Raw genomic sequence first — 24632 nt, forward strand, 5'->3', positions numbered from 1 at the left:
TTGGTTACATTTTTAAGCGTCTTATCAACCTCCTGTTGCATCTGTAAATACCGATAAAAATCTTGTTTTTCTAATAAGTGTTTCTCTTTTTAAGCATTTCAAAACTGAACAGTGTTCCTTCTTTCATTATGTTGCAAAGAACTGTTATTCCTTTAGCTGTCCAGTCCTTAAATCTAGCATCCAATTTATTTGGTGTAAAATCCGAGTCATATGCACACCATTTAAGAATTGCAATATCTCCCTCTAGATTATATTCTTTTATAGTAGCTTTCCGTATTTTAAGAGTCAATTTCACCCATGGGTTATCAATAGTATTTATGTACCTTTGCAGGTTGTTATCAGCCAAAATTGCTTGTATGGGGATGAGAAGTACCCGTTCCTCAATGTTTTTCCATTGAGCGTCATATGATGAGTTGTACCAACATATCACAGCTCTCAACTGTGCTGCAAAATAATAACCTCTAGGAGAAGATAGGCCCCATTCCCCCTTTTCCTTTGCTAATTGCAAAGTTTTGAGACGAACTCTAGGCCTTTTACCCTGCCAAATATACCTTGATAACATCTTGTTCCATTCATTGAATTGATTTTGATTAATCTCTGTTGGTAGGGTCTAAAAGAGATATAAGAGTCTGGGCAGTGTATTCATTTTAATAGACTCAATCCTTGAGCTGAGACTGAAAAAAGGAATCAGGTTCCATCTTGCCATATCTTCCTTAATTTTTTTATATATAGGGGCTGATAATTACATTCTGATAATTTTGCCAAATGTTTTGGCATAATGATGCCAAAATTTGAAAGACTCTGTTTGCCAAGCCCAGGGATATCTACTTTCAATTTCTCTTGGTGGGCTATAGTAATATTGGGTTTTATCTATGTTGATCTTGTATTCTGATAATTGACCATATTGTTCAATGGACTGCATCAATTTAGGTAAAGAGTATGTTGGTTGCCCTAGATAGATCAAAATGTCATCTGTGTAACAAGCCAATTTATGCTCTGTCCCTTTAATAGTAATTCCCCTGATATCTTCATTTTGTCTGATGTATTGAGCTAATGGTTCCAGATATAATGCGAAGAGTAGCGGTGACCATGCACAACCCTGTCTTGTGCCCCTTTCTAGGGTAAGACTATTTGATAAATATCCATTGATTTTAATCCTAGCAGTAGGGTTGTCATATAGTGTCTGTATAGTTTTAATAATTGTGTCTTGGAAACCAAATCCATGTAAAACTCTGTAAAGAAAATTCCAATTAACCGAATCAAATGCCTTTTCAGTGTCCACGCTTAACACTATTGCTTCGATATTATTTTTTTGTATATGATCCATAATGTGAAGTGTCCTTTGTATATTGTCTTGTGTTTGGCATTGTTGTATAAAACCTGTCTAATCGTTACGTATCAGTATGGGTAGAAACTCCTCTAATCGTTTGGCAATGTTGGAGGTAAATAATCTATAATCTACATTAAGAACGGATATTGGTCTAAATGACCCACATTCCATTTTACCCTTGCCTTCTTTCGGTATAGCTGAGATTATAGCTTCCTTCCAGCTGGGTGGCATTTGTGCCTTTTTTAGAGCCCAGTTCAGTGTGAGGAGTAAAACAGGAATTAATTAATTTTTAAATTCTTTGTACCACTCTGCCGTATACCCATCTGATCCTGGTGACTTGCTTAATTTAAGCCTACTAACTGCAGCTTTTAATACAACTTCAGTTATGTCAGCAGTCATCATTCTATTTTGTTCTTCGCTTAAAGTGGGTAACTCTAGAGAATTCAAGAAGGTGTCAATTTGGGGTGTGCTTCCCCCTGAACTTTGGAATATAGAGTTTTGTAGAACACTTCAAAAGCTTCTTGAATTTCACTTAGCTTATTTTTTATCATTTTCGTTCTTGGGTCCCTAATTCTATGAATTGTATTTTCTGCTATCTTTTTTTTTCCAGTTTCCATGCCAGTATTTTCAAAGACTTTGATCCACTTTCATAATGTCTCTGTTTCAGATACATTAAATTTTTCTTGATTTCTCGCGTAGCCAAACTATTAATTTCATTCCTAATTTTTAAAATTTCCCCTAATGTATCCTGTGCCAAATTCAATTTGTGTTTTTTCTCTCGTTTCCTTCAGCCTATTTTGTAATTCCTCTAATGTTTTATTCTTTATTTTTTCTTATATGAAGATATCGCTATAATTTTCCTTCTTAAGACAGCCTTCAGCGTATCCCATAAAATGGGAGGTGAAACCTCTCCATTATCATTAAATTCTAAGTAGAGACCAATTTCTGTTTTAATTTGTTCCTTAAAGTACGGATCATTGAGTAGACTTGAATTTAGTTTCCAAATAGTATTCTTTGGTTGTAGGTCAAAATTAACAGATAAATATATAGGTGCATGGTCACTTACATCTATTGTCCCAATTCCACAGGTGTTTATTTTGTCTTTGTCTTTTCCAAATGTTATGAAATAGTCTATTCTTGTATATACAGAATGGGGGGCAGAATAATGAGTGTAATCCTTTCTGTCGGGGAAAAGGTCCCTCCATATATCAATTAAACCAACATTGGAGAGGATGTTTCAAGTATGGGAGAGTCTTGGACCAGAAGTTACAGCCTCAGATACAAGGATGTCCCTTTGGAACAGAGCTGAAGAGGAATTTCTTTAGACAATGAAGCTGTGGAATTCATTGTCACAGACGTCTGTGAAGGTCAGTTATTTGGGTACATTGTGGCGACCCAATTACTAGCACACTCGAACCGGCTGACAATTAGCCAGCGTGCAGGCACAAAGGAAGAAAGCCTGAGGGGGTTTCAGTATGTGCCTCTCGAGGCATCCGGTGGGGGAGAGAGGCTTTAAAAGCAAGGCTGTGAAGTTGGAATAAACTTTATCTTTGACTGCAGTTTACCGACTCCGTGTCGTTATTTTAGCACTGCGTGTAGCACACCGCTACAATTGGTGACCCCGACGGTCCAAACGTTTTTGGACCGGAGCTGAACGACGCCACATCTGTTCATGCGGTTTCCTTGAAACTGCCAAGCTTCTGGACGCTACAACCACACCTATGGTTTCAGCAAGCAGAAGCCTAATTCCACGTTCAGCAGATAACCTCAGAGGACACCTGTTACTACTACGTGGTGAGCTCCCTCGACCAGGACACAGCGGCCCAGGTCGCGGAGTTCGTACTGTCTCCCCCGGCGGACGGTAAGTACACGGAATTCAAAGCCCTGCTCAGAAGGACTTTCGGGCTCTCCCGCCACGAGCGAGCTGCCCGTTTACTGCATCTGGATGGCTTGGGAGACAGGCCTCCATCAGCTTTAATGAATGAGATGTTGTCTCTGGCCGACGGACACACACTCTGCCTCATGTTTGAGCAGGCATTCCTGGAGCAGCTGCCCGAGGACATACGCCTACTGCTGTCCGACGCGGATTTCAGCGACCCCCGGAAGGTGGCAACCCGGGCGGACTTGCTGTGGAACGCCAAGAAGGTGAGTGGGGCGTCCATCTCACTGATCACCCGGCCACGCTCCCAGCAGCAAACCAGTCCAGGCCCGGCTGCAGAGCCCGCTAAACCCAGAGGCCAGGGTGTGGAGCCCAACGAGCAATGGTTTTTCTACCACCAACGGTGGGGCACAGAAGCCCGCCGTTGTCGCACGCCCTGCCAGTTCCCGGGAAACGCCAGGGCCAGCCGTCGCTGATGGCTACGGCGGCTGGCCATCGGGATAGCCTCCTGTATGTGTGGGACAGCAGGTCGGGACGCCGGTTTTTGGTTGACACCGGTGCCGAGATCAGCGTCTTACCTCCGACAAGTTACGACACCCGCAGCAGGGCGCCGGGTCTCCCCCTGCGGGCCGCGAACGGCAGCACAATAAGGACCTATGGCACCCGTCCGGTGCAGCTACGGTTCGGCTCCAGCCAGTTCATGTGGGACTTCACACTGGCCGCCGTAGCCCAACCGCTTCTGGGTGCGGATTTCTTGCGGGCTCACAGCCTACTGGTCGACCTGCCCAGGAAGAGACTGGTCCACACCAAGACCTTTCAGACGTTTTCCCTGGGTGCAGCCCAGTTGCCAGCCCCTCACCTCGGCTCCATCACGCTGTCCGACAACGACTTCACCAGGGTCCTGGCGGATTTCCCATCGGTTCTGGTACCGCAGTTCACGGCAGCCATGCCCCGACACGTTGTACAGCACCACATCCTGACCCAGGGACCACCCCTCCACGCCCGTGCTCGATGGCTTCCCCCGGACAAGCTCCGACTGGCGAAGGAGGAGTTCAAGAGAATGGAGGAATTGGGGATCATCCGGCGGTCCGACAGCCCATGGGCCTCCCCCCTGCACATGGTGCCCAAAGCGACAGGGGGCTGGAGACCGTGTGGCGACTACCGCAGGCTGAACGAGGCTACAACACCGGACCGCTACCCTGTGCCGCACATTCAGGACTTTGCAGCAAACCTGCACGGCGCACAGATCTTCTCCAAGGTAGACCTCATCCGCGGATACCATCAAATCCCAATGCATCCGGACGACATCCCCAAAACGGCTCTCATCACCCCGTTCGGCCTTTTTGAGTTCCTCCGCATGCCGTTCGGCCTGAAGAATGCCGCACAGACGTTCCAGCGGTTGATGGACGCGGTGGGACGCAACCTGGACTTCGCATTCATCTATTTGGACGACATCCTCATAGCCAGCAGCAGCCGTCAGGAGCATCTGTCCCACCTCCGACAACTCTATGCCCGGCTGAGTGACTACGGTCTAACAATCAACCTGGCCAAATGCCAGTTCGGGCTCGACACCATTGACTTCCTGGCACACAGGATTACCACAGACGGGGCAACCCCTCTGCCCGCTAAGGTAGATGCGGTCCGCCATTTCCCCCGACCCACCACAATCAAAGGCCTTCAGGAATTCATAGGTATGGTCAATTTCTACCACCGCTTCCTCCTCCCTTCAGCTGCCCGGATCATGCGCCCCCTGTTTGCCTTGCTGTCCGGTCCGGGCAAGGACATTACCTGGGACGAGGATTCCGCCGCCGCCTTCATTCAAACGAAGGATGCCTTGGCGAACGCCGCGATGCTAATGCACCCCAGAATGGACGTCCCTACCCCCCTCACAATGGACGCATCTAATACGGCAGTCGGTGGGGTACTGCAGCAGCTCATCGCGGGCCGCTGGCAACCCCTGGCGTTTTTCAGCAAACACCTGCGGCCACCCGAGCTCAAATACAGTGCTTTCGACCGGGAGCTGTTGGCGTTATACCTGGCAATCTGGCATTTCAGGTACTTCTTGGAAGGTAGGCCCTTCACCGCGTTCACGGACCACAAAGCGCTTACCTTTACATTCACGAAGGTGTCCGATCCCTGGTCGTCCCGCCAGCAGCGCCATCTGTCCTACATCTCTGAATACACGACGGATGTCCGGCACGTCTCGGGTAAGGACAATGTCGTGGCGGATGCGCTCTCTCGCCCTAACATTCACGCCCTTTCCCAAGGGGTAGACTTTGAGGTGCTGGCAGAGGCACAGCAGGCAGATGAGGAGATCCCAAGTTACAGGACCGCAGTCTCCGGTTTGCAGCTCCAGAACCTCCCCGTAGGCCCAGGTGAGAGGACCCTACTCTGTGACGTCGCCACCGGCCAGCCCCGTCCCATCGTCCCGCCACCTTGGCGACGACGTGTTTTCGACTCTATTCATAACTTGGCGCACCCCTCCATCCGCACTACCGTCCGGATGGTCTCCAGCAGGTTTGTTTGGCACGGACTCCGCAAGCAGGTCCGTGAATGGGCCAGAACGTGCATGCACTGCCAGACGGCCAAGGTGCAGCAACACACCAAAGCCCCGCCGCAGCAGTTCCACCCCACCCATCGGCATTTCGACCACATTCATGTGGATATCGTGGGCCCCTTGTCAGTGTCGCGCGGAGCGCGGCACCTCCTGACTATCGTGGACCGGTTCACAAGATGGCCAGAGGCGGTCCCGCTCACTGACACCACCTCTGAATCTTGCGCCTGGGCACTGATTGCCACCTGGATGTCCCGCTTTGGTGTACCGGCCCACATTACCTCCGACAGAGGTGCCCAGTTCACCTCCAGCCTGTGGTCAGCGATGGCCAGCCTGTTGGGGACTCAGCTGCACCACACCACTGCCTACCACCCACAGTCGAACGGACTGGTGGAGCGTTTCCACCGTCACCTGGTCGGCTCTCATGGCCCGCCTGCGAGGAGCTAACTGGGCGGACGAGCTTCCCTGGGTCCTACTCGGCATCCGCACGGTGCCCAAAGATGATCTGCACGCTTCGTCGGCCGAGTTGGTGTACGGCGCGCCCCTGGTCGTTCCCGGGGAGTTCATACCAGCCCCAAGGGGGCGAGAGGAAGAACCCGCAGCAGTCCTGGGCAGACTACGCGAGAGGCTCAGTGCCCTGGCCCCCATACCCACTTCACAGCATGGGCAGCACCCGACCTGCGTACCCAAAGACCTGCAGAACTGTAAGTTTGTGTTTGTACGATGGGGCAGGCATTGGCCACTGCTGCAACGGCCCTACGAGGGGCCGTTTACGGTGATCAGAAACAACAGGTCCACTTTCGTGCTGGACGTTGGGGGGAGAGAGGAGGTTTTCACGGTGGACTGACTCAAACCGGCCCATGTGGACTTGGCGCAACCGGTCGAGATTCCGGCACCGCGGCGCAGAGGCCGACCTCCCAAACAGGGTCCAGCCCAGACTGTGGACATTGGGGGGTGTATCGCCGGTTCTGGGGGGGGTTATGTGGCGACCCAATTACTAGCACACTCGAACCGGCTGACAATTAGCCAGCATGCAGGCACAAAGGAAGAAAGTCTGAGGGGGTTTCAGTACGTGCCTCTCGAGGCATCCGGTGGGGGAGAGAGGCTTTAAAAGCAAGGCTGTGAAGTTGGAATAAACTTTATCTTTGACTGCAGTTTACCGACTCCGTGTCGTTATTTTAGCGCTGCGTGTAGCACACCGCTACAACATTATATTTAAAGCAGAGGTTGATAGGTTTTTGATTATTAAGGATGTCAAAGGTTATGGAGAGAAGCTGAGAGACTGGGATTGAGAGGAAAAACAAATGAGCCGTGGTCAAATGGTGGTGCAGACTCAATGGGCCAAATGGCCCAATTCTGCTCTGATGACTTGTGAACTAAATGAATGTAATAGACAGATTTATATAATAACACATTAAATTTTAAAAGATGTCTCAAGGAGGACTTTACATTAGTTACACTATGTAAGCAGCAACATGATTTTAGCATTAAAAACACGTCTGTGCTAGATAGACATGATAAAATTGCTGATTTACCTTTCACTAAATGAAATTTTTCATGTCCTAAAGTAAATTAAGTGTCTCAGTACAATAAAGCTGTCAAAGGTCTGTTAGGCAACACACACAAAATGCTGGAGGAACTCAACAGGTCAGGTCACATCTATGGAAATTAATAAAGAGTCATCACAATGGGCTGAGACCCTTTATCAATACAGAAAAGGAAGGGGAAAGTAGCCAGCTTAAGAAGGTTGGGGAGGGGGGAGGAGAGAGGGGAGGAGTGATAGGTAAAGCCAGGCAGGTAGGGAAGGTGAGGGGGGAAATGAAGTGAGAAGCTCAGAGGTGATAGGTGAAAAAGATAAAGGGCTGAAGAAGAAGGAATCAGATAGGAGAGGAGAGTAGACCATGGAAGAAAGGGAAGGAGCAAGGACACCAGAGGGAGGTTATAGACATGTCGGGAGAAGAGGTAAGAGGAATTCCAGAATGGTGAATGGAAGAAGAGTGAAAGAAAGGAGAGAGAAATTACTAGAAGTTAGATAAATCAATTTTCCTGCATTCAGGTTAGAGGCTACACAGACATAATATGAGGATTTTCTGCTCCTACCCGAGAGTGGCCTCATCATGGCAGTAGACGAGTCTAGGTCAAACCACTTAATTCTGTTAATTACATCAAATAAGTAGCAAGTACCTTTGCACATACATCCAGCTGAGTTTCTGCTTCATTATTAGTAGTGCATGCAGAATCTTGAGAGTTATGGCTCATTGCTGGAGTCAAGCTAATTGCAGAACAATCCAATATGCAACCTGTCAAAAAAATCCATTGACTATTTATTTCACATCCTGGATAAAAGCAGGAATAATTTTATATGGAATACTGATGATTGAAACTGCAATTTAGTTCATCTTTGAATTAGGAATCTCAAGTGAAAACAAATTATTAAAATAGTCTCCTTCCATCTTTTCACAGCACATTTTCTTACATGTCAATTTCTCCATATTCCCAACTACTGAATTAGTGAAAAGATATTGACAATGCACAATGTGATACTCCATTTACTGTCAGTTCCTAATTTCTTCCAAGCTGAGAAGGCGTTGTTATCAATCACTTCGGTAGATCAGAAGTTTTATTTAGTACAGTATGGTAAGGATAGACAACTTGCTTCCCTGAAGGATATTTTTAAACCAATTGTGCTTTGTGCAATTCCTGTCATTTCAAGTTTAACAGTGATACCTGCATTAATCCAATTATCTGATTGCTAAAGTTAAATTCCCAGCTACCATGGGGGTGTGGGGGGTGGGGCTTGAACATGTATCATTGGAGCAAGGGCCAAGATCAGCAACCCAATCACAGCATGTGTACCACAGCAACTGCCAGTCTGAGTTGCAATGACGTAGCCGAGTGCTTCAAAATCAAACAAAATATCCTCAACACCAACCTAAAGTGAGAGATCAGACAGAACCAAGAATCATGAACTTACAACCTTTAGGCTCGTTTTGCACTACATTAGGCTGGACACTTTTCAGTATCTTCAGTTGTGGGCTATGATCGACAGAACTACTCAGGCGGAGATTTCCTTGGGACGTAAGTGTGCCACTTATTCTCACTGGGATTCTACTGGGTCTCAGCTGTTCAGAACTAAATAAAGAAAAAAAACAAGTCAATACATTGACCAGAAAGACACAAAATATATCAAAACCTTTAACTTATATCCTGGAGGAATATGAGTGACATCGGTGGGATGAAATTGTGTTGTTGCTCCAAAGACTTTTTAAATAGATGAGCTGGATATATAGTCTAACAGTATGATTAAAAGCATTTACTCTGAATCACAATGGGACAGGCTTTGTACAATTTCCAAGATCCCTATCTGCTTGCCCTGGGACAAGCATAGGACAATGCAGAATAATCCCAGAATGGCTTTGATAGCCAGTGACACCTTTCCCCAGGATTACAGACAGTCCCATGATCCTCTCCCTTCTCCCTTCTCCAGCTGCATATCCCTTTTGCCAATCAACTTTCCAGCTCTTAGCTTCATCCCACCCCCTCCAGTCTTCTCCTATCATTTCGTATTTCCCACTCCCCCTCCTACTTTCAAATCTCAGTATCTTTCCTTTCAGTTAGTCCTGACAAAGGGTCTCGGCCCGAAACGTTGACAGTGCTTCTCCCTATAGATGCTGCCTGGCCTGCTGTGTTCCACCAGCATTTTGTGTGTGTTGTTAGAAACTTATTGTCAGGGATGGTCTGGCAAACTGACTTCTACACACAGCCATACCTCCCAAACATTCTTCACACTTGAGGAACAACACTTCATCTTCTGTCTGGGCACATTGTAACTTTTTGGACTCAATATTTAATTCTATAATCTTCAGAAACTCACTTTCTCTGCTGTATCAGAACAGGCCATTTCTACTGGAAGTCAAACATCTATGATATCGGCTCAGTTTTTCTCTCTCCATTTACACAGGGTAACTTGCAGGACATGTCCAAACATGGTATAATCTCCGAATCTGCCATTCATCCATCAACTCTTGGTCTCACTCTCTCAAAAATATTCCCTTTGTCTTATACATTCTTCTCTCCCTGCAACTTAATACTAATGTTGCTTCTCCTCTTTCTCAACTCTAAAGAAAGGTCTACATCCTGTTTCTCTTTTCAAAGATGTAGCTGTACCTGCAGAATGTTTCCAGCATTTTCTGTTTTTGTTCTACAGAGCAATATCCAAATTAAACATCCATACAGATGATGATCTCGTAATACATATAGAAGCGATACAAGACTGATTCTTGGCCTAAATAAGCTCAGCTACAGTCAAGTTTAAAAACCTTTTCAGCACACACAAAATGTTGGAGGAACTCAGCAGGCCAGGCAGCATCAATGGAAAACAGTACAATCACGTTTCAGGTCAAGTTCCTTCGGTCCTGCTGAAGGGTCGTGGCCCAAAACGTCACTTGTATTTTTTTTCCACAGATGCTGCTCGTCCTGCTGAGATCCTCCAGCATTTTGTGTGTGTTGCATGGATTACCAGCATCTGAAGATTATCTTCGTTTTAAAAATCTTTTATCTGTTCTTAAGTACAAGCAACCAAGAGATGAACCTGTAGACATTCGTGAAATAATTAATAACAGGACAATGTTTCTGGCATAAACTTCAATTGCTGTGTACCTTCCGAAACAATTTGAAATGGTTTCCGACTTGGGTAGAGACTGTATGATTGTTAAGGTATGAGTTGTGTCTAAATATAGGTAGCACATAATACACACATGACTTCCCAACCTGTTATTCCTGCAGTAGCTAGGGAGGACTTTTACAAAGAATCTCAGTTTTAGAATTTTTGCCATCCAGAAGAAATTATATCATTAACGGTGGCAGCTGATGGAAATGAAGAATTTTCCTGCCTGTTTGGATGAACATTTGTAGTCCAAATATCACAATACTCCTCTCCATTGCTTTTACTTTTGCTGATAGATACAGTGAGGATTTATTTATCATATCCAATAATTCAAACAACTGGTAAGAAAATCACAATCCCATTTATTGGATCTCACAACAAATTAATTGTCACATCCAGTCCACTGTTGATTCATAGTGCCTGTTAAATCTTGTCATAGGTCATCCTACAATGAGAGAGTCATTATGAAGTAAAAGAATACCACTGGGCACATCATGTCAGTACCAGCTCTTTACACAACAATTCCATCAATTCCTTCCCCCACTCTTTCTTATTGTTTGGAAAATTATTTTCTATCAATTGCTGATTTGCTGATCTATTTCCCTTTGGAAAGCCTTAATTATGCCTTCACCACACTTACAAGTTACAAACTCCAGATCCACTTTCCCCTATTCTCATTTGCCTATTTTTTTTTAAATCCATCCCTTCGATTCTTGAAGCATTCATAAATGAAAACTGTTTCTCTCAATCAGCCCAACTTTGATCTTAGCAGACTTCTATCAATCACCTCCCAATTATACTTTCTCTAAGGAAATGACCCCAAGTGTCCCAGTCTAATATCACAGTTGACATCTCATAATGCTAGAGTCATTCTAATAAATAGTTGGATAGTGGATTGTCAGAGTTTAATGTTAACTTGGATTTGGGCGAGGCTTGCAGGCAAGAATATCAGGCAAAATATCTAGCAGTGTGCAGTTATGAAAGTGTAACTCTTAATTTAAACTGATTTACAGTGATTTACCAAACAGTATAACATTTAAATCACACACAATGTTTCTGCTGCAATTTCCATTTTATTGTCATTTTCAAATTTGAGTAGTTCAATTTAGCTCTGTTACCAAGATGATTTGCATAGAGTTAGGTATCAGCATTTGGAAAGTTATAAAATATGTATTTTCTTGCAGATATAAACATAGATAATTGTGCACCCAGCACAACTCCTAGACTATAGTTCAGGTCACATTAGCTTGCATGAACAAAATTGAATATACAGTAATTTGCAAAATTTACCCATTTCTCTGAGAATGCCAATTATTTTAGAAAACAAACAGAATGCATTGTAATGCACAAACATAAAAATGGAAAACAATTCAAAATTTTCAGTAAAAGATAAACTTGAAGTTTTCATTCCATTTTAAATGGCATTGTGCAGTTTATTACAACAGAAGCTAAATAGAAAGAACATGCACCATAGCATTTAGATTACTTGTAACAAACTTGCACAAATTTATATTCAACTTTAAGAGGATATTAACTGAACATCTAAAATTTTAGTTTTATGGTCATATGAAATCAGATAAAATGCATTTGCCTAAGTTTCATAGATAAAACTTCTGGAGTATTAAATAATGTTTCTGCCTGTTCTAAAGAAAATACTGTAATAGTTCTATGGCACATTAAATGAAATTGAATACAACTGAAAGAAACTGAAATGAAAATGAGCATCTTACTAAGCTGATCTTGATGCTGTCAATCACTACAAGTTGGTGTGTGTGAGAAGTTTTTATAAGAAAATGAGCTGGTTAAGAATACAAAGATATGTTGCACTACCTGGTGATATCAAAAGAAGCTCTGAATTTTAATTTGTTCTTCTTCAGTGGGTTCTGGGGGAACAAAAGAGATTTTTAAGACAACTGAAACACAGCAGATGACAAAAAACAAGAATCACAAGTATGATTTTTAACCCAGTGAATAGCTTAGAAATAGACTTTGTGCACATATAAATACATGTTGTCAAGAGAAAATGATAAGCGCATTCACCCATATGTACTGTGGCAGTGATTCTGTTAGGTCTTTATAACAGGTTGTATGACAAGCTAGTAAGGCATATGACAAGTATAGGAAAGTAACTATTTATCCATTGATACTGCTTAAAGGCAGCCTTCAACTCCCTATCACAGAACTGTTATAATATCAAAGATCCATTAAGTCCCTTAAAACCATACAACATAAAGAGAAATTCAGCAAAGCCCAAGCCTATCCCCCCCAAAAAAACCCTGAAAGTTTTTTTCCTTTCAGATATTGATTTAATTCTCTTATGAATTAGCTTCCAGTACTATGCACGGCAGTAGATTATTTATACTATAACCACTTGGATTGTTAAAACATTTCTCATGACTTCACTTTTTGTCCATAACTTTCATGCCCTGTCTGCCAGTTGTTGACATTTCTGCCAGTGGAAATGTTTTCTGTCTACACCATTCATATTTTCCAAACATCTCCATCCTATCTTCTTGTGACATCCTCTGTTCTCAGAACAACCCCAGCTTCTTCCTTGCAGCTATATAACTGAAAATGCTCATTCCTGGAAATATTCCACACTCTGCAAAACTTTCACTTTATTTTCTAAAGTGAGACTCACAGAACTATATGTAATACTTCACTTGCAGCCAAATCAGTGTTTCTAAAAATCCATTGTTATCCTTGTACCTCATACCCCCAATCACAAAGCTTAAGATTCCATGTACTGATTTTGAAAATCACTTTTCAAGCCTGCCATGTCACTTTCAATAAACTTAACACATGCTCCCATATTCTTGTATTTTCAGAATTTGACTGATTAGTTTTAATCTTTTCTTATTTTTCCACAGTATTTTGCCATCTATCAGCCCATTCAACCAGTCTGTCTATATCTCCCTGAAGTCAATTGCTACTTTCCTCATAGTTCACAGTGCTTCCACAGTTTGATTCATCTTTAAATGTGGAAACTGTACACTGGATACCCCAGCTCCAATCATTAATGTAGATTAAGGAAGCCAGTGGCTCCAGTGCCAGTCTCTGGGGAACTTCACTGCATGCATCTCTCCAATGCAAGAAACCTCATGGTTCTACAATATTCACTACTTCTTGTCACTTAGCTAATTTTCTACCTTTTTAAATTATATGGCTTTTAATTATGAATGCAAGCCAATTATGTGCAATTTGTGAAATGCCTTTTGGAAGTCCATATATACAATTACAACCATGTTTCTTTCATTGATTCTTTCTACTGCTTTATCAGAATGCTTCCATCCAGTAAACAATCATTTACCTCTAACAAACCTATGCTGCCTTTCTCTAATCAATCTGGATTTGTCTAAATGACTGCTGATTCTGACCCCAATTATTTTTGTTGAACTCTCCCACCACAGGAGTTAAACTGGTCAGTCCATAAGACCATATGCCGTAGGAGCACTGTAGTCAGTGGTTATCATGTTTATCCACACCTATTTCAATTTTTCATTCCTCAGGATCAGCTCCTAAATTTTTTGACATATACACAGAGCCTCTGCAATCTCTTGCCTTTCTTCGTAATGCACCTGCGTTTGCATCCCATCTTAAGACAATAAGGCCATTATATACAGGAGCAGAATTAGGCCATTCAGCCCATCCACTCTGCTCTGCCATTCCTTTATTAGTGACCCTGGATCCCACTCAACCCCTTAGCCCTGCCTTCTTGCCATATCCTTTAAAGCCCTGACAGATCAGGAAATGATCAACTTCCACCTTAACTATACCCACAGACCTGGCCTCCACCATAGTCTGTGGCAGAGCTTTCCACAGATTTACTACTCCTTACCTTCTTACCTCTGTTCTAAAGGTTTGCCTCTCAACTTTGAGGCTAGATATCCCCACCATAGGAAACATCCTCTCCACATCCACCCTATCCAGTCCTTTCGACATTTGATATGTTTCAATGAGATCCCCCCATGTTCTTCCAAATTCCAGTGAATACAGGCCTAAAACTCCCAAACGCTTCTCATATGTTAACCCCTTCATTCCTGGAATCATCATCGTGAACTTCCTCTGGACTTCCTTCAATGCCAACACATCCTTTTTGAGATATGGGGCCCAAAACTGTTGACAATACTCCAAGTGCGGCCTGACTAGTAACTTATAAAGGCTCAGCATTATCTCCTTGTTTTTATATTCAATTCCACTTGAAATAAATGCCAACGTTGCATTTGCCTTCTTTATCACAGACTCAACCTGTAAATTAACCTTCCAGGAGGTTCCATGAGGACTCCCAAGTCTCTCTGCACCTTTGATGTTTGAACCTTTTCCACATTTAAATAATAGTCTGCACAATTGTTCATTTTACCAAAATGCATTATCATGCATTTCCCAACACTGAATTCCATCTGCCACTTTTTTTTGCCAAATCTTCCAATTTGTCCAAGACCTGCTGCAATCGCGTTGCTCCCTCAGCACTACCTACCCTTCTCATCTATCTTCGTATCATCCGCAAACTTTGCCACAAAGCCATCGATTCCATGAACTAAACCACTGACAAACAATGTGAAAAGTAGCAGTCCCAATACTGACCCCTGAGGAAAACCACTACTCACTGGCAGCCAACCAAAAAAGGCCCCTTTTATTTCCAATCATTGCCTCTTGCCTGTCAACCATTCCAGTATCCATGGCAGTATCTTTCCTGTAACATCATAGGATTTTATCTTGTTAAGCAGCCTCATGTGTGCCTTCTGAAAATCAAAGTAAATGACATCCACTGCCTTTTCTTTGTCCATCCTACTTGTTTCTTGCTCAAAGAACTCTTAACAGATTTGTCAGGCAATATTTTCCTTAGCAGAAGCAATGCTGACTTTGACTTATTTTATCATTAGTCTCCAAGTACCCTAAACTTCATCCTTAATGACAGACTCCAACACTTTCCCAACCACTGAGGTTCAGCTAACTGGCCTATAATTTCCTTTGTTTTGCCTTTCTCCCATCTTAAAGAGTGGAGTAACATTTGCAATCTTTCAGTCCTCTGGGATCATCACAAAATTAAGTAATTCTTGAAAGATTATGACCAGTGCATCCATTATCTCTTCAGCAACTTCTCTCAGGACTCTGGGATGTAATCTACCTGACCCAGATGACTTGTCCACCTCAAGATCTTTCAGCTTGCCTGGCACTTTTTCCTTTAAAATAGCAATAGCACTCACTCCCGCTCCCTGACACTCACGGACCGCTGGCACACTGCTAGTGTCTTCCACGGTGAAGACAGATGCTAAGTACATGTTAAGTTCATCTGCCATTTCTTTCTCCCCCATTACTACTTCACCAGCATCATTTTCCAGTTGACTAATATCAACTCTCACCTCCATTTTACTCTTTATATAAGTGGGAAAAACTTCTAGTGTCTGCTTTAATATTATTGGGTAGCCTGCCCTCATATTTCATCTTTTCTTTCTTAGAGCTTTCTTAGTTGCCTTTTGTTGGATTTTAAAATCTTCCCAATCATCCAACCTCCCACTCAGTTTTGCTACCTTACATGCCCTTTACATTAAGCTCCCTAATAAAATCTGGGTTATTACACAATACCTAACGTAACGATAGCCTTTCCCCGAGTAGGCTAAAGCACAAGCTGCTCTAAAAAGCCATCTCGTAGCCATTCAACAAATAGCCTCTCTTGCAATTTGACACCAATCTGATTTTCCCAATCCCCTTGCATACTGAAGTCCCCCACTACAATTGTGTCATTACCCTTATTACATGTCCTTTCCAGCTCCTTTTGCGATCTCAACCCCACACCTTGGCTACCATTTGGAAGCTGAAATATGATTCCCATAATGGTTTTTTTAACCTTTGCAATTTCTTAACTCCACCCATGAAGATTCAACATTCTCTGACCCTTTCTAAAGACGTAATTCCAAATCTTGACCATATGATCAATACACATTGAATGTAGATGGTTATTTTAGTACCTCCTCTTCATCAATCTTAAGCCCATTAAGAATCTCAACTATATCTTCCTTTACTTGGTCTTCAACAGCATCTTCTTCCTTTGCAATAAAAAAAAACATTTGTACTCATTTAGCACCTCAGTTATGAGTAGATTTCCCCATTTGGTCTCTGATTATTTCTCCTCTTATAAACCTTTTCATTTAAAAAATAGTAGTTTTCTATTCCCTTTCATATTTGATAGTAAACTCTCACTGATTTGCTTCCCCTCTGACCTTTGCATAATTAATCTGTTACTCACTTACTGTATGTAATAATCTGATTGTTTTACTCTCGCTTGTCCCTGTGAGCTATGCATTAGAATGTTCTCTGCCCATGGAATGATGTGTAATTAAAGCTTTACAGAAGTGCAGAAACTTTACACTATTATTATTCCTTTATTGCAAATTATCTTTTTTATGGGACATGTTAACTGTCATTTAAAATTTCTGTTTCTGATCATTTCTGATTAACTATGCATTTTTTTACATTAATTCAATTTGTTTTGTATTAAGGAATCCAGAGAATTTGCCAATATTGGTAATCTTAACTGTGGCTTTAGCCATTTACCCTCTACGTTGAGAGCAAATATTTGATATCAGACACATTTCTTCAAATTACATAAATATATTTAAATACTCAATATCGAACATGGTATTATCTCCATATTCTGTGATATTCCCATTGAGCTCTGCTATCCTATCTTTCTATATCACTCCCCCATAACACTTCTTGTATCCTGTATGATTTTAACTTTGACTCTGTTTCATCAAAAGATTTCTATAGTGGTTTCCTCTGTTACTGTACAGGTACAGCACTACTCTTTTGTGAACTCCTTTCCATCTTACAGGAATATGATTATAATGTACTTCATCCTTCTTGTATTTGAAGATCCCCCTTTGCTGATCCAGCAATTCATTGCAAAATTTTCTGCCCTATCAAATTTGACTAAGTTTCCTTTCATCATACCCAGTGATAACTTCCAGGCCCTCACATTAATGTTTGTCTGAATATCATCCTTTAGAATCTGCTTTTACCGGGCCAATGTCTCTGTCTCTAAAGAGGCAGCAAAGAGCTCAGTTCTCCCCCATGCAAACCGTGTAGACAATTCTCTCTCAATAAGTATTTTTTGCTACCTGCAAAACGACCATATTTTCTCATTGTATTTCTGTGGCATTGGGACCAATGCTGGGGGAGGTGTCACCTGTATAGGTAGGATGGTTGCCACCTCAACAAAACTGTCACTAAAGAGTGTATTGGTGCTTCTTATACTAATTTGCCAGATGTTTGAAATATAGCAAAAGAGAACAGTCGGCCCTCCTTATCCGGGGATTCCACATGCGTAGATTCAACCAACCGCGGATCGGGAAAACCTGGAAGTTCTCTCTCCAGCACTCATAGTTTGAGCATGTACAGACAATTTTTTCTTGTCATTATTCCCTAAACAATACAGTATATCAACTATTTACAGAGCATTTACATTGTATTAGTTATTATAAGTAATCTAGAGATGATTTAAAAGTACAGGCAGTCCTCGGGTTATGAAGGAGTTCCGTTCCTGAATCCATCTTTAAAATGGATAAATAATCAAATAATCAAACCACTGCATTGCTGAGTAATAATTGTAGCTTGCATCGGGGCAGGGCCTTTCATATTATCTGTTAAAATTGTTCCGATCATTGACCGACTGTGGCCTAACGCTTTTCCAATGACCGATGGTGTTTCACCTCTTCCCGATCGCTTTATTACTTCCACTTTATTTTCAATCATGATCGTGATTATTTTCGTGAACAGAAACACTGCAGATTCAGAGCTGCACCGGTCCTAAAGACCACCACACTGATACAGGTTAAATAAGGTCTGGGGTTCTGCTGGGTCCAAAAGACCACCGCATTGAGACAGGTTAAATAAGGTCTGGGGTTCTGCTGGGTCCAAAAGACCACCACACTGATACAGGTTAAATAAGGTCTGGGGTTCTGCTGGGTCCAAAAGACCACCGCATTGAGACAGGTTAAATAAGGTCTGGGGTTCTGCTGGGTCCAAAAGACCACCACACTGATACAGGTTAAATAAGGTCTGGGGTACCGCTGGGTCCAAAAGACCACCACACTGATACAGGATAAATAAGGTCTGGGGTTCTGCTGGGTCCAAAAGACCACCGCATTGAGACAGGTTAAATAAGGTCTGGGGTTCTGCTGGGTCCAAAAGACCACCACACTGATACAGGATAAATAAGGTCTGGGGTTCTGCTGGGTCCAAAAGACCACCGCATTGAGACAGGTTAAATAAGGTCTGGGGTTCTGCTGGGTCCAAAAGACCACCACACTGATACAGGTTAAATAAGGGACTTGAGCATCGGCGTTTTTTGGTATCCACAGGGGGGGGTCCCAGAACCAATCCCCCACGGATAAGGAGGGCCGACTGTACTAAAGGAATAAGGAGAGATAATAAGCACCACGATAAGAGTGCATAAAAGGTCTACGATAGGCTTATGTAAATACAAAAAGCATCTTAAACAATGTTTATGATTTATCCCACGAACTGTAATTATTTCCCATTGGTAATTTAGCATACAACAGCTAAGGTCCTAAACCCTGCAATTCCTCTAAACATTTTTTAGCATTGTATATCTTTTTTCTTCTTTAAGATGCTCCATTGACAAACTCTAGGTCACCTGCCCCAATGTTACTTAAGTAACTCAATGTCAAATCTTCTTTTAAGAGTTTTCAGATATTTTATGAGATAATGCAGTACAGTATATAAATAGAAGTTTTGGTTAACAGAGCAGGATAGAAGCCATGTTGATCAACAGTAAAGGAATTATAACAATTGGGAACACGATTTTACCATTATGTCTCTGGGGATAAATGGCGTTTTTACATTTGTTCTTGGTCTAAGTATAACTGGGACCTCTACTGGCTGCAATAAATATAAATAACCTGGATGAAAATGTTGATGGGTGGTTTAGTGAGATTGTAGCTAATACAAAGATTGGTGGTGCTGTGGATAGTGTAGAAAATTGCTAAAGGATATAGTGGGATATAAATCAATTGCTCATATGGGTAGAGAAATAAGACCACAGGACACAGGAGAATTAGACCATTCAGCCCATCGAATCCAGTCCGTAATTCCATCATGGCTGATTTGTTACCTCCCTCAACCCCATTCTCCTGCCTTTTCCCTCTAAACTTTGAGACTTTGATGAATCAAGAACCTATCAACATCTGCTTTAAATATACTCAAAGACTTGGTCTCTATAGCAGCCCATTGCAATCAACTCCACAGATTTACAAACCGTAGCCTAAAGAAATTCTTTCTCACCGCTGCTCTGAATTGATATCCCTCAATTCTGAGGCCATGCCCTCTGGTCAAGACTCACCCACAACAGGAAATATCCTCACTACATTCACTCTATCCAGACCTTTCAATTTTTGATGGGTTTCAATGAAATCCCTCCCTCATTCTTCTAAACTCCAGTGAGTACAGGCTCAGAGTCATCAAATGCTCCTCATACATTCACCCTTTCATTCCTGGAATCATTCTTGTGGACCCCCTCTGGACTCTCTCCAATGCCAGCATTTTATTTCTTCAATTAAGGGACCCAACACTGCTCACAATACTTCATGCAGTCTGACCAACGCCTTATAAAGCTTCAGCATTACATCCTTGCTCAAACAGTGCCTTGAGAAAGTATTCAGCCCCCAATCTTTGTTCACAAAAAATGAGTATTACAATCAGGGATTTAGATCAATGTAATTCAGAAGTTTTTTGTGAATCACACATTCCTTTTAAACAAGAGCTCCACCCCCACCCCAAAAAAAAAAGGAAATTTGTAAAGCGTGGAAAACAAAAAATTCAAAAACTGAAATATCAGCAGCTCAAAAATATTCATCTCCCTTTGAACAGTACTTACGTAGTTCTAATAGTACTCAATATTATTATAGCCAGTAGTCTTTTTGAAAAAGTCTCTATTAGCTTTGCACAATGTGATGGAGTAAGGTATGCCCATTCCTCATTGCAAAATTGCTCAAGGTGTGCCAGGTTAATTGGGGAGTGGTGATGGACAGCAATCTTGAGGTCTTGCCAAAGATGTTCAGTCAGGTTAAGATCAGGACTCTGACTGGGCCATTCAAGGACATCAGTCTTCTTCATTCAAAGTCACTGCATGGCTGCTCTGGCAGTGTGCTTTGGGTCACTGTTCTGCTGAAAGACAAACTTCCTCCCTACTTGAAGCTTTCTGGCAAAAGCTAGCAGGCTTTTATCCAGGATGGCTCTGTATTTATCAGTATGCATCCTCCTATCAATTCTGACAGATTTCCAGTCCCTGCTGCTGAAAAGCATCATCACAGCGTGAAGCTTTTACAGTATGGATGGTGTTACCTCATTAATGAGCAGTATTAGATCTATGCCACACTTAACCACTAAAAAAGCATACCCTTATCTGTAAAGACTTTGCAAAGCATCATTTAGAAGATACTGTAAATATGTGGAAGATGGTCTTGCATTTGGATGGGACTAAAGTGGAAATTTTTGGCCTCAACAGTAAGTGGTATATGTGGTGTAAATCTAATATTGCACAACACCCAGGTAACACCACCCTTACTGTAAAGTAGGCTGGAGGTAACATCATGCTGTGGGGATGCTTTTCAGCAGCAGGGTCTAGAAATCTGGTCAGAATTGATGAGAAGATGAATACTGCTAAATACAGAGAGATCCTGGATAAAAACCTGCTCATCTCTACCTGAAAGCTTAAAATGGAGAGGAAATCCATCTTTCAGCAGAACATCAACCCAAAGCTGCCAGAACAACCATGGAAAGGCTTCAGATGAAGAAAACTGGTGTCCACGAGTGGCCCAGTAGAAGTCCTGTTCTTAACCTGATCGAACATCTCTGGCAAGACTTCAAGTCGCTCCCCAACTATCAGATTGCCAACAGGTGATAAGGATGGGCTCCCTCACCTGTGTCCCTCTGACCCTCAACACAGTTGCCCCCCAGGGTTGTGTTCCAAGTTCCTTCCTCTATGCCCTATACACCCACAACTGTGCTGCCACACACAGTTCCAATCTGCTGATCAAAATCGCAGATGACATGACACTGATCTGCCTTATACCTAGAGGTGACGAGACAGCTTACAGAGGAGAGCTTAACACCCTGATACAGTGGTGCCAAGATAACAACCTCTCCCTCAATGTCCAAAAGAAAAACAAAAGAGTTGGCCATGGATTACAGGAGGAACGGAGACAGGCTTGCCTCGATCAGCATCAATAAGACTGCAGTTGAGAGGATGAGTCGTTTCAAGTTCCTTGGCATATACATCATGGGAGATCTCACTTGGACTGTATACAAGCACAATAGTGTCTCTTCCGCCTCAGGTGACTGAAGAAGTTCAACATAAGGCCCCAAATCTTCAAGACCTTCTATAGGGGCACCATTGAGAGCATCCTGACTAGCTGTATCACCACTTGGCATCAACCTTGATCACTGGGCATTGAGAGTAGTACAGGCAGCCCAGCACATGTGGATGTGAACTTCCGTCCATTGAGGACATTTACAGCAGCGGGTGCATAAAGAAGGCCTGAAAGATCATCAGAGACACCAGTCACCCCAACCATGAACGTTTTCATCTGCTTCCATCTGGCAAATGGTGCAGCACAATTAAAGCCAAGACCAACAGGCTACGGGATAGCTTCTTTCTACAAGCCAATATATTATAAATAGTCTGTGAGCCAGTAGGATTGATCTGAGGGGAATAATGCTCATGGTGATTTTTGGCAAGGTATACATCTCTAGACTTAGAAAATATGTGATAGCATTGCACCAGTGGTAGCTTTATGTATGGTATGATGCATTTTATAACACTACCCTAAAATAAGCATTTCTGAAAAGTGATCAGTAATCCCTCAACATTGAAATTTGTCACAATGATAGCTGAGTTCAAGCACTTTTCATCAAATGTTATAAAATTCTACACTGAAAACTGTCATTGGTGGCACTCGCAGTGCAGTGCCCGATTTCAGTGGAGTGAATCATTTCATTTTTAGAAAAATATTTCTCTTTTGTTTATTTTGAAAAAGTCAATAAAAACCTTAGGACACATATAATGACATGGATTTGAAGAGAATTTATTCAGGAATTCAAATAAGTAACCACCTTTTTGTATATTTTCCATATTAACATCGGTACAGCAGAAAATGTTACACCCCCCCCCCCCAAAGGTAAAAAACCTCATTTGGGAGAGATTTCTGGAGTTTTATCAATGTCATTATATTTTCCATATTGTTATATCAAATCAATCTTATGCTTTTGTCATAGCATACAGAATTACAGTACAATAATTCAAATGTGGGGTTTCCACATGGCAGTAACCTAGGCCCCATTTGGTTATGAATATATTTAATCAAAGACTGCTTTCCATATTTTCTTTTCCATACTTTCATAACCTATTAATAATCATAATAATTTTCCAAGTCTTCCACATCTTCCACATTTTCATCTGAACTTTCCACACTCTCTGAGGTGGGTGCCTGGTTCTCACAGTCTGCCAGTCTACACATGTCAGTGCACCTGAGGCCATTTGCAACACACATACATCTTGGGAGTGAACATTTTTTTGGACAGTTACAGGCCAGTAGATCCAGGACAGCATTGGGTGCTGGCCGGCCTTCCATCCGGTGCACCACCAACTGTTGAGCTTCCTCTTCTCTCTCCATCTTCCCTACAAACTTCCATACCAACAGTGGCAACAACCTTCCTGATGTCTACAAGCCTTTTACAGGTTCTAGTGCCACACTTCTGGAACACTGGGGCCTCAATCTTGTCACAAAATGCTAAAGACGTGATAAAGACATCTGTGTCTTCTGAGCAGATTGGTATCCCTCTCTTGTGGCATGGGCAGCATGGAAAAGTAGGTGGCCATCTGCTTCTTGTTGTTGACACTGAAGAGCTGACACCTCTTCACTGTCTTGGGATGTGATTCTGTAACATTTGTCATTCACAGTTGCATACAGAATCTTCTCCTGTAGCTTTGCTCTGTTCTCCACCTTCCTCCATTCATGGTCTATGAAGCTAATGAGACTATTTTTGTTACTGACTTTGGTCAGGAAGATCCTCCACTGCCTCACCATCTGTGTGCCTGTGATACCTTGCAACTCATGACCAGTCTCTTCACCTCATAGAGATCTTTCACTATTCTTGATAGTTCTCCTTGTATGTGTTGAACACAACATCTTTTCTGCTACTCTGACTGCCTTCCCTCACAGCCATACCCAGAACTGTTGTGGCGGCATCTGTGAAAGTAACTTGATCACCTTTCACTCTTTGGACCAAGTTCATTCCATCAACCACTGTAGCAGAGTTTCCTGGGAGTTTCTCTTCTACTGCTACATTTGTCTGCAAGGTTGTGGCTAAAGTAGCTTTATTTATCTTTCTCAGCAATCCTTCTGGTGTGGACAGGGCTCAGGACAATGGTCCAGGGAGAGGAGAAAGGATATCCTCCATACGAAGACTGCGCCTATGATGTGTCCAAACAAAGACCTGTCCGCATTGAAGATGATCGCCCTCCCATTTGATTTCACTTCTCTCTTCTTACACATATCACTGAACGTTTTCAGCTTGTAGGTTTTCATTGAGTCATGGAATTTCTTTGCTAGTGCTACATTTTGGTAGGACTAATCAAAATAGGACATACATGGTAAATGGTAGGGCACTGAGGAATGCAGTAGAACAGAGTGATCTAGAAATAATGGTGCATAGTTCCTTGAAGGTGGAATCTCATGTGGATAGGGTGGTGAAGAAAGCTTTTGGTATGCTGGCCTTTATAAATCAGAGCATAGAGTATAGGAGTTGGGGTGTAATGTTAAAATTCTACAAGGCATTGGTGAGGCCAAATTTGGAGTATTGTGTACATTTCCGGTCACCGAGTTACAGGAAAGATGTCAACAAAATAGAGAGCGTACAAAGGAGATTTACTAGAATGTTACCTGGGTTTCAGCACCTAAGTTACAGAGAAAGGTTTAACAAGTTAGGTCTTTATTCTTTGGAGCATAGAAGTTTGAGGGGGACTTGATAGAGGTATTTAAATTATGAGGGGGATAGATAGAGTTGACGTGGATAGGCTTTTTCCATTGAGAGTAGGGGATATTCAAGCAAGAGGACATGAGTTGAGAGTTAGGGGGCAAAAGTTTAGGGGTAACACGAGGGAGAACTTCTTTACTCAGAG

The 24632-nt window shown here is 42.5% G+C and overlaps 1 protein-coding gene across 8 annotated transcripts in view; it reads right to left on the reverse strand.

The window, feature by feature from the left end:
* agbl5 (AGBL carboxypeptidase 5) overlaps positions 1-24632 on the reverse strand; it is a 135875-nt gene that overhangs the window by 15561 nt on the left and 95682 nt on the right. For 3 of the 8 annotated variants that reach the window (XM_073057050.1, XM_073057046.1, XM_073057048.1), the window contains exons 14-17: positions 16399-16476; positions 12260-12312; positions 8738-8895; positions 7948-8063 (exon numbers count right to left, since the gene is read on the reverse strand). In XM_073057050.1, coding sequence (XP_072913151.1) covers positions 7948-8063; positions 8738-8895; positions 12260-12312; positions 16399-16476 — 405 coding nt within the window. The remainder of the gene's footprint in view (positions 1-7947; positions 8064-8737; positions 8896-12259; positions 12313-16398; positions 16477-24632) is intronic. The other 5 variants (XM_073057051.1, XM_073057049.1, XM_073057056.1 and 2 more) reach the window with 3 other exon arrangements.

This window comes from Hemitrygon akajei, chromosome 9, assembly GCF_048418815.1.
Source record: "Hemitrygon akajei chromosome 9, sHemAka1.3, whole genome shotgun sequence".
Taxonomy (NCBI): Eukaryota; Metazoa; Chordata; class Chondrichthyes; order Myliobatiformes; family Dasyatidae; genus Hemitrygon; species Hemitrygon akajei.